This window comes from Pteronotus mesoamericanus, unplaced genomic scaffold, assembly GCF_021234165.1.
Source record: "Pteronotus mesoamericanus isolate MK-2021 breed Mesoamerican mustached bat unplaced genomic scaffold, CSHL_Meso_final scaffold_165, whole genome shotgun sequence".
Taxonomy (NCBI): Eukaryota; Metazoa; Chordata; class Mammalia; order Chiroptera; family Mormoopidae; genus Pteronotus; species Pteronotus mesoamericanus.
The window spans coordinates 5,666,643-5,676,178 of NW_026555307.1; the positions used below are offsets into that span (position 1 = coordinate 5,666,643).

At 47.0% G+C, this 9,536-nt stretch overlaps 1 protein-coding gene across 3 annotated transcripts in view; it reads left to right on the forward strand.

Annotated features, from left to right (window-relative positions):
• Window positions 1-5,367, forward strand: part of GARRE1 (granule associated Rac and RHOG effector 1) — a 73,564-nt gene extending 68,197 nt beyond the window's left edge. For all 3 annotated transcript variants that reach the window (XM_054588999.1, XM_054589001.1, XM_054589000.1), the window contains 3 exons: window positions 671-808; window positions 3,162-3,240; window positions 3,747-5,367. In XM_054588999.1, the coding sequence (XP_054444974.1) occupies window positions 671-808; window positions 3,162-3,240; window positions 3,747-4,055 (526 nt within the window). In that variant the 3' untranslated portion in view covers window positions 4,056-5,367. The remainder of the gene's footprint in view (window positions 1-670; window positions 809-3,161; window positions 3,241-3,746) is intronic.
• The last annotated feature ends 4,169 nt before the right edge of the window (window positions 5,368-9,536 follow it).

Sequence of the window (9,536 nt, forward strand, 5' to 3'; positions counted from 1 at the left end):
TTTGATAGTGTTTGTAAAGTAATTGCATCTTTAACATAGTTTTTATGCTGAAATGAGCATGTCAGTGAATCCCATGGGATTTATGAACTGTGATCCTTATAGCCTACAAAAGGCAATGGTATATGGTTCAGATTCCAATATATGGGGAGAATTGTGGACTTTCATCATTTAAGACAACTGGGGATTGATTTTGCACATCTCTTATTGTTACCTGGTTAACAAATCTGGACAGGTAAAGACCACATCAACTTTTCGTTTGCTCTAAAATGAATTTCATATGTAAACCACATGCTTCTGAGAGGAATAAAGGACAGTGATGCATGTGTATTACAGTTGACCCTTGAACAACACAGGGGTTAGGAACACCAACCTGCCGTGCATTTGAAAATCTGCAAGTAATTTAAGTTGGCTCTCCATATATATGGATTCCTAACCATGGATTGAAAATACAGTTGGCCTTGAACAAAACAGGTTTGAATTGTGCAGTTCCACTTACATGCAAACCTGTGTGTAAGAAACAAGAAACTACTATCCGGTTGTGAGATGAGCACAGGGTAAAGACTGTTCTTTTAAAGCTTGGGTGGGGGGTGGGGGCTGGCCTCAGGCTGTCCAGCCATCGTCTGGGCTGGCTAGCAGAGGCCTGGGACAAGCTTCTCTCTTTGGCTTTCAGGGATGGCCTGCACAGTGGCTGGTCGGGTACTCAGGGAGACTCAGCCAGCTCGAGTGATGAGACGTCCTCCGCCAATGGAGACAGCTTGTTCTCCATGTTTTCAGGGCCTGACCTCGTTGCTGCTGTCAAGCAGAGAAGGTATGAAGAGATTTCTAAATCACAGGACAGAAGGGCACATGAATGTGATCCATAGCTTATTCCTCTGGAAAACTCAGGAGTCCCACTGTTCCCAGATGGCCTTGTGCGGAAAAGACAGAGGGCCTTTTCCAGCAGTGTCTTGCTGAGGCCTCTGTGGGGCCACCACACAGGCTTGTAGTCCAGGTGACTTAACATTAGGTTGAGTTTTTGCTGGCAAAACAATCTCATGCTAGTGGTAGCCAAAAAATACCAGTATGTCAGACAAGGGAGGATTCCGAGACAGGATCTGCTGATATTGGTTTGTGCCCTGGCAGCCCTTTGTGTGGAGAGAGCAGAACCAGGACAACCAAGTTCTAGTCAGGACTCACAACAGGCTTTGTAGCCCCAAACAAAGACCTGGCCTGGACTGACCCTCAATTTCTTTGTCAAAGGTGGATCTGGATAAAATGACCTCTGAATGACATTTCAAAGTTGAATGAAATAGTAATATAGTATATTCAGACCTAAGAAGTTTTCAAAAGTAGTCACAAGTTAAAATGGGCCCTGAAATAGGAGAATTCGGTTACAAGGAAGTAGGGAGACTGTGTGGATGCGAGCAAGTGAGGACCAGAGGGGGCAGGCTAAAGGATGTGGGCAGGAAGTACCACGCAGGGCTGCCTGGGCATGAAGTCATGTGGAGTGGAAAGGGAGGCCAGGTTACATGGCCTTTGTATGATGGGGTCAGGCTTTGATGGATAAGCAATGGGGAGTGGGTAGATGAAGACAGAAGGGCACCTGAGTCAGGATGCCCCGAGTAGTAACAGTTGTGATGGCAGCGATTGCTAATACAAACTAGAGCACTTTCTGTGGGGTGGGCCCTGGGTAAGCATTTATGTACATTTTCTCACTCAATTCTCACACCCACTATATTTATTTGCTAGGGCTGCCATAACAAAGTACCATAGACTAGTACTAAACTTTTGTACTTAAACAACAAAAATTTATTTTCTCACAGTTCTGGAGGCTGGAAGTCTAAGATCAACATGTCAGAACAGTTGGTTTTCTCCGAAGCCTCTCTCCTTGGCCTTCTCCTTGGGTCCTCACATCATTGGCCCTCTGTGCATATCTGTGTCCTAATCTCTCTTTATAAGGACACCAGTCATACTGGATTAGAACCTACCCTAATGACTTCATTTTAACTTAATTACTTGTTTAAATGCCTTATCTCTGAATACACTCACAGTATGAAGTACTGGGAGTTAGGAATTCAGCATATGAATTGGGGGGTCAACATAGGAGTTGAGGGGGTGACACAATTCAGTCCATAACAATCACCTTATTATATAAGTACTGTTTTACTCCCAATTAACAGGTGAAGAAACTGAGGCTCAGTTAAAATCATTCATTCATTCATTCATTCATTCATTCATTCATTAGCAACTATCATGTACCAGCCAGGCACTGGTGATGTAGCAGCAAACAAAACAAAGTTCTTTTTCTTGTGGAATTTATATTCTATTGCAGGAAGGCAGATTTTTAAAAAATAGGTCAGATTAGATTAGATGCTGTAAAGGAAAATAAAGGGGGAAAAAACCCTTTTGAGAGCAGAAAGTGCAGGGGCTAGGTGGATTTTTCTTCTTTCAGAATGAGAGTCAGGGAGGCCTCTGATGAACAGAAGCCTGAACATAGTGAGGGAGCAACTGATGAGGTATTGGCAGAGAGAAAAACCAAGGATGATAGGCAAGTTTTTGGCCTGAGCATCTATCTGTGTGAAAGGGGGGTCCATGAACCAAGACTGGCAGGGCCCCAGATGAAGCAGGATGGAGCCAAGGGTGGAGTTCAAGACTTCGCTTTGAGACGTGGGAACTTATAAAGGGCAATCAGACATCCAAGAAGTCACCTGTAGCACCACCTCTGCAGAGACTGCTGTCTGCATGCAGGAGTGCTGATAGACTGATTTCCTGGCTCTAAGCCTACTATGTCCTGTCTTTTTCATTCAACACTGTAACAAATTTGTGAAACTTAACAGCTCTTTAGTTTTTAGTCACAGTATCCACACTGCATGGTAAATAATCAGTATCTGTTGAATAAATTAGAAGGCCAGAGCTGGTAGACTCAGGGCAGTTGACACAGCCAGTGCCTGCCCTCATGCCTGCCACCCCTTCCCTACCCCAGCCCTGTGATGGCTTTGGGAGTGCAGCACTTGATGGTGACTCACCTTATCCCCCTGCACACTGTGTACCCAAGCCCCAGCCCCCCCTCCCATCTAGAACGAGTGCCCCAGACTCCAGAGCCAAGGGGATAGAGTGCCCTCTGGAGGTAAGCTGGGCAAGAAGCCAGGCAACCATTGCACTGAGCTCTTGGTTCTTTTCAGGAAACACAGCAGTGGAGAGCAGGAGACTAGCACGCTGTCCTCGCCGCCTCTTCTTACCACAGTGGAGGACGTAAATCAGGTATTGTGGGCTCTGCTCTGGCCATGGAGGGCAGGCTGTATAGGATACAGACCATGAGCAGGATTCCAAAGCTGAAGTTTTAAGAGGACCTCAAAGAAATGATGGGTTCTTGCTTGTAGTGAACACCTTTTTTCCCTCCCATGATTCTGTCTCAGTGATTAACCAGCTCAGCTGACTCAGAGCCACATGTAGAAGAAGCTCTGGGACTATGCTGTCCATTATGATAGCCACTAGCCACATGTAGCTATTTGAAATGAAATTAATTAATTATAAAATTGAGTTCCTCGATTGCACTAGCCATAACTGGTCAGTGGCTGCTGTATTGGACATTGCAGACAGAACACTTCTGTCCCTGCAAGTTCTGTTGGACAGTGCTGTTCCAGGGCTATGGGAAAGGGAGAGGTTCTCATCCTGACTCCTAGGTCAACATCGGGCTAGAGACTGGGGAGGTGGGAAAGGAGATAAATTGCCAGAAATGCCACTAAGAACCTTCTTCTGTTTCTCAGGATAACAAAACCAAAACATGGCCACCCAAAGCACCCTGGCAACACCCTTCGCCACTGCCCAGCACACTACCCAGCCCAAGCGCACCACTCTATGCAGTCGCCAGCCCTGGCAGCCAGTGGAATGACACCATGCAGATGCTGCAGTCCCCGGTGTGGGCTGCGACCAGCGATTGCAGCGCCGCCTCCTTCACCTACGTGCAGACCCCACCGCAGCCCCCACCCCCACCAGCACACAAGGCAGCACCCAAGGGCTTCAAAGCCTTCCCTGGGAAGGCTGAGCGCAGGCCTGCCTACTTGCCCCAGTACTGACCCAGGCCAGCCTGTCTGCCTGCCCAAAGCTGTTGGGGCCAGTGTCCCCATCCCAGGGCTGACTACCTGGCACCATCCCCTCAGAGGACCAGTGCACCCCTGTCCCAGGCAGGGATCCTTGGGGATGGGGGTGGTTGGCAGCTCCAAATCTTGAAGGCCTGGCTTCTTAGACTTTGGAGGCATCAGACAGACCCCTGGAGGGCCAGCCGAAGACAGGTCTCTGACCCTCCTCAGGGAAATGCTGGGATCTTTGGGCTTAATAAGCACTTCCAGTGATTCTGATGCAGTTGGGTCAGAGGCCACACTCTGAGAGACACAGCTCTCAAGTTTGTAGTCCCACTGTGTTTGCTGCGAAGGCATCAGGCCTGAAGGCTGACTGCAAAACTGACCATTCTTCTGAAACCTTCCCTTTAACATACTGAGTGATGACCATACTAGTCACTGTATTTTATAGCTATTTTTCATATAGGTTTTTAGTTAAAACATCTCCTGCCTAAAATGCATTGAAGTTTTTAAGGTAACAAATATAGTAGCTGGAGGTTTGTTCAACACTATTTTTATTTAAGCTTGTACAAAATGGGCAACACAGAGAATATTTGTGCTCAGAAGCAATCACGTAGGTTTTCTGTGTGGGCAGCCCTTCACCACCCCGGCAACACCCAGGGGTTGCAGCCTTTATCGGACTTACAAAAGCAGCATCATAAAACTGATGTCGGAGGCATATTCCTGATGGTGCATGGAGGTGAGTCAGCTGGCTGCTGTCTGTGTGGGATAAAGATACACCTGTTGCCCTCCGATCCTTCCACACATGGCCAGAGGCTTCAATATAGTCTCAAATGTGGGGTGTGGTCAAGGGGCTGCACAGAAACACCTGCACTTGAAATTGCAGTAACTTTTGTGAGCTGGCTCAAGACAAACCAATTAAAATGTAGATAGGAATTAATTTAAAGTATTTTCTTACAAAAAAAAAAAACACCTCATTTTCAGTTAACATGTGCCATTATATAGATAACACCCTGTGGATTTAGGGATATTTTCCAGCCAGAATGGATCCAGAAGAACTGAATGGTGCTTAAATTGAGAAATAATAATAAATATATCTATATAGAATAGATATCCCATTGTATATTAATTGAGGTTACAGAAGTTCTTTATATAAAACTTATTTAAATTTTTCATATTTCATCTTTGAAAAAGTCTAATTGAGAAAAATCCATAATATTTTCTGGTATGAAAGTTTGACAGTATTAATATTTTTTTTATATTTTCTTAAATCATTAAACCATTTTAATATATGTTAACTACTAATAAATGGTTTATTCTTTCTAACTCCATATAACCTTTTCCAGCAAAGATTGTAATAACACATTTATGTTCTCATTTTTCTACAGATATAAGTAAATTTATATTTAAAAATACCAAAAAAGAAAAAATATATATATGTATGTATACACATTAAGTATAGAGGGCCCTTAGGGTGTCTGAGCCCAGCCATCCGACTTTCTAGTACTGTGTTGCCAGGCTCTTTCCAGGCCTTGGGTGTTGTCTTGTGCTGTGTGGAGATGCCATAGCTGCCTGTACTTATGATCCTTTCACCGTGGGTTCTGAACATTCACCTCACCATGTTTACAGAAAACGATTTTGTACATAGACTTTTTCAGGCACGTGCTTTGCACCAACCCTGCGTGGCTCTTGTCTGTGTTAGCTGTCACAGTGTGTGCACTAATCTCTGTTGAAATTGTCTGTGGCTGTTTGACTTGTAAGATAGTTTCCGGTTCCCTTCAGTAATGTGTCCACAATACCCTGTATTTCGAGTTCTGTTAGACTGAAGTACTCTTGTTTTAATAGTGCCTCCCCAAGGCCTCACCCTGGTCAGAGGTCAGTCTTTGATGCCCCAGCACAGCTGACATCGACATTGCTGATTGTCCCATTCTAGTCTGTTTTTTCTAAGACATTTGTAATTACATCTCCATGGGCCGTGAGATTGTGTGAAGCTGTTTGTGTAGTTTCCTGGTAGGCGCTGTGTTCTCAACACCGCCTTGCTCTGAACACTGGTAATTCCAGGTGCTGCGTTTGGCAGGGGAGTCTCTGCTAAACGCGTGCGTGTGCATGCGTGTGTGTGTGTGTGTGTGTGTGTGTGTCCTTTGCGTGGCCGGGCATGGCTGCCTTGCTCAGGCATCAGCAGGACATTGTGTGAATAGTTACAATGCTTCCAAACTGGAACTCTACATTTTGTATCTTACTTTTAAAGCTCCTATAAGTAAATTAACTATTGGCTTTATTAAAAATATACATTTAATAATATATTTTGTATGTCTGTTTAAAATGAACTGGAACAGACACCATGTCAAAAGCCCTGCCTGACTCATTACTTTGAAAAGCTGCACCTGAGTTGGTTTTTCGGTCAACCTGTCATCTGATTCTGAGACCTTGAAAGGGAAAAGACCACTGAGGGTATGGGGTGAACTGGGGTGGGTGAGCAGGAAGTAAGACAGCGTACCACACCTCTCCTGCTGACTTCCCTAAGGCCAAAGCTGAGGCCCTTGCGTGGGCAGAGCCAGTCTCTTCACCCGGAAGGATGCAAGCGCTCTCCATGCGTTGTAGTCTGCCAACACCCACATTCCACCAAGCATGTGCACTATCAGCTGCCCAGACAGCCCTTCCAAGGAGCAGACGCAAGGATGAGGTCTCCCACCACCCCTCCAAGGACCCTATATGTGGCAGAGACCCTACCTCAAAGGGACAAGAAGTAGTCTCACTGGATGACACCATCCTGCTAACCAGAATAGATTGTACATTGCGAACCACAACTAGAGGTTGTGTTTACAGAGGAATTTCAACCCATTTTTATTCACAGCAAGACAGCACTTGATTGGAACTTTTTCTCATGAACTTAGGAAAACAGTATGTGAGCATTAATATATAATCTAAGTACCATTCATGCTTCTTTCTGCTGAGATTCCCAGAAGCTGAGCATGCTGACCTGTTCCTCCGGACAAGGTTACTTAATAACAGCCATGTTGCATGAGTGTGTTGAGGAAAGTCCATATTAAAAGCTAGATGAAAAAACATATTCAGCCAAGCACACTCCTATTTAACACGACTACCCAGTGCTCTTCACTGACCTGATTCACAATAGTGGTGGAAGTAGCAGTCTTGTAGCCCTGGCATGTGCTGGGTGGGTAGGGATGGAAGCAGAACAGATGTTACACCTGAGCCCCTGAAGGGTCCTTGGAGGCCTTAGCCCAGCTGAGAAATAGAGGGGGCACATGGCAGGTGAGATCCTTGTGAAGCTATGATACTGCCCTCTCACTTGGGAGATCCTGGGTAGGGTGTCCAGCTTAGAAGTGCAGCCGAAATGCCAATGGGCAACCATGGCCCTCTACTGTGGTCCCTGTTGTGATCTGCTTCCTGATGTGGAGAGAATGAAGAAATAAACTATTCCAATGGCCAGCTACTTAACAGCCTAAACGCCCTGCGTGTGGACAGCATGTCTAGCAGACTCCCAACCATATGTGCCTGGGAGCATGAGGAACCTCCAGACGCAAGCTCCTATAAGTAACACATAGCTGGCCTTGTGCTTCTGCAAGGACAGACTGGCTGGGCCGAGGCTTCTGTGTATCTGTGAAGGGACTGGATGTGTCTTTTATTGGAAATGAGTTGGGGATATTGGGCTGAGGAGAAAGGATTGTTTCAGGAGTGTCATCTTCATTTCAAAATTTACTAATGTCAACTAGGAGCCAGGGCTGCAAAGGAAGTGTAATCTCTGCCCTAAAACTCATTTTTTTAGGGGAGATGACCCCATCTTTCCCATCAAAGATCCATCCACTCAGTTTCTTGGGCATAAATCCTAGAAGACAGTCTTGACTTTCTTTAGTCTCTTCATTTGATTAATCAGGAAGTCCCATAAGTATATCTTTACATGCAGTTAAATTCTACCATGTTCTTACATCTCTATTGCCATCAACCTGGTCCTCACCCGGCTCTTGCTCTCCCTCTCTGGCTTCAGGGTTTTCCTTGCACCCCCACTACCTCCACATCACCTTGCCTGGTGGGGTGTCCACCTGCCTGTTGCTCCCAGGACTACTCCCTGCTCAAGGCCTCTCCCATCAGTTCTGTTGGGCCAGGGGCCAGCCTCTACCTGGCTTTGTTTTTCCTTACAGCACTTAGCACTGCCCTGGAATCAGGTGTTTGCAATTATTTGTCCCCCACTAGATCCAAGGCTTCATGAGAGGAAGGAGCAAGTCATTCATAGCCACATGTCCAGGTGCAAAGCAGCAGGCAGCAACTCCACACAGGCCAGAAAAAAGGAAGTGTTGCTGGGACCAGAGGCAAAATTGTAACACAGAGCAAGAAAGACTTAAGATGAAATTGCCTCTCATTTAGGACTAAAATACATGATGACCAGAGTTTGTACTACAACCTCAAGGACAGAATGACATTAGGAATTGTGGATATGACTGAGTATCCCTTTAGTAAGTATAGTGTTTTCTATTCTTGTGGAAACCCATGCCGCCAATGTGTGGCGGGGGGTTTTTTTGTTTGTTTTTTGTTTTTTTTGTTTTGTTTTGTTTTTAAGACCTAACAATGGATTCACACAGAAAACCTGGGGCGACGTCCCAACATCCCAAAGCATCACGGTTACACAGCGCGAACTCCCGTCCCCTGAGGGCGCTGACGTCCCCTCGCGTGTCACTCCTCGCGTGTGTGCGTCCATCCGCACGCAGAGTATGCGCACACGCGCGCACACATCCACCCCAAACGTGCGGACAGAGGCGTTTGCGAGTGCGCTTCTCTGCAAGCCCCGCTCCCGACTGGGCTCGGGAACATTCGCACACGTGCACTCCGGACCTGAGGGCCTACACGCAGCCGCCTGCGCACCCCCGCCCCCTACCTGCCCGAATCCCGCCTGCCCGGTTTGTAGAGACGTGCGCACCACCCTTCGGGAGAGTGGGTTGCCAGCGCCAGGAGCTGCGGGGAGTTCTAGGGAGTCACGGTGCCGTAGCCCTCGCCTGCTCACCATGACTCAGCATCCCCGGTGGGTGCGCCTCTCTGGAACAGGAACAGGAACAACTCAAGAAAATTAATCGGGGTGGATCCCCTCGCACCCGACATCCCGCGGGCTTCCTCAACTCAGGCCCCAAAACAACCTCCACAACCTCCAGACCCCGCCCCCAGTCCCTCTCCCTCTACCACCACCCAGTGACCCCTTGGCTTCCAGGGTCCTGCCTGACTCTGTCCAGTACCCCAAATTAAGGGCTGACTTACCTAAGTGCCGAGGCTTCAGTTTCCCCCATTTGTAGCACAGGGCTCTGGTTTGGAACATTGCCCCCGTAGGCTCAGCCAGCGCCAGTTTTGCAAATATAGAGCGGAAGCCAAAATTGCGCTAGGCTCTGAAATTCCTTATTTGCCCCCGCTTTCAGGTCCACCCTCCCACTCACTTCCTTCTCCAGGGCCAGACTTGCTGAAGACACCTGAAGG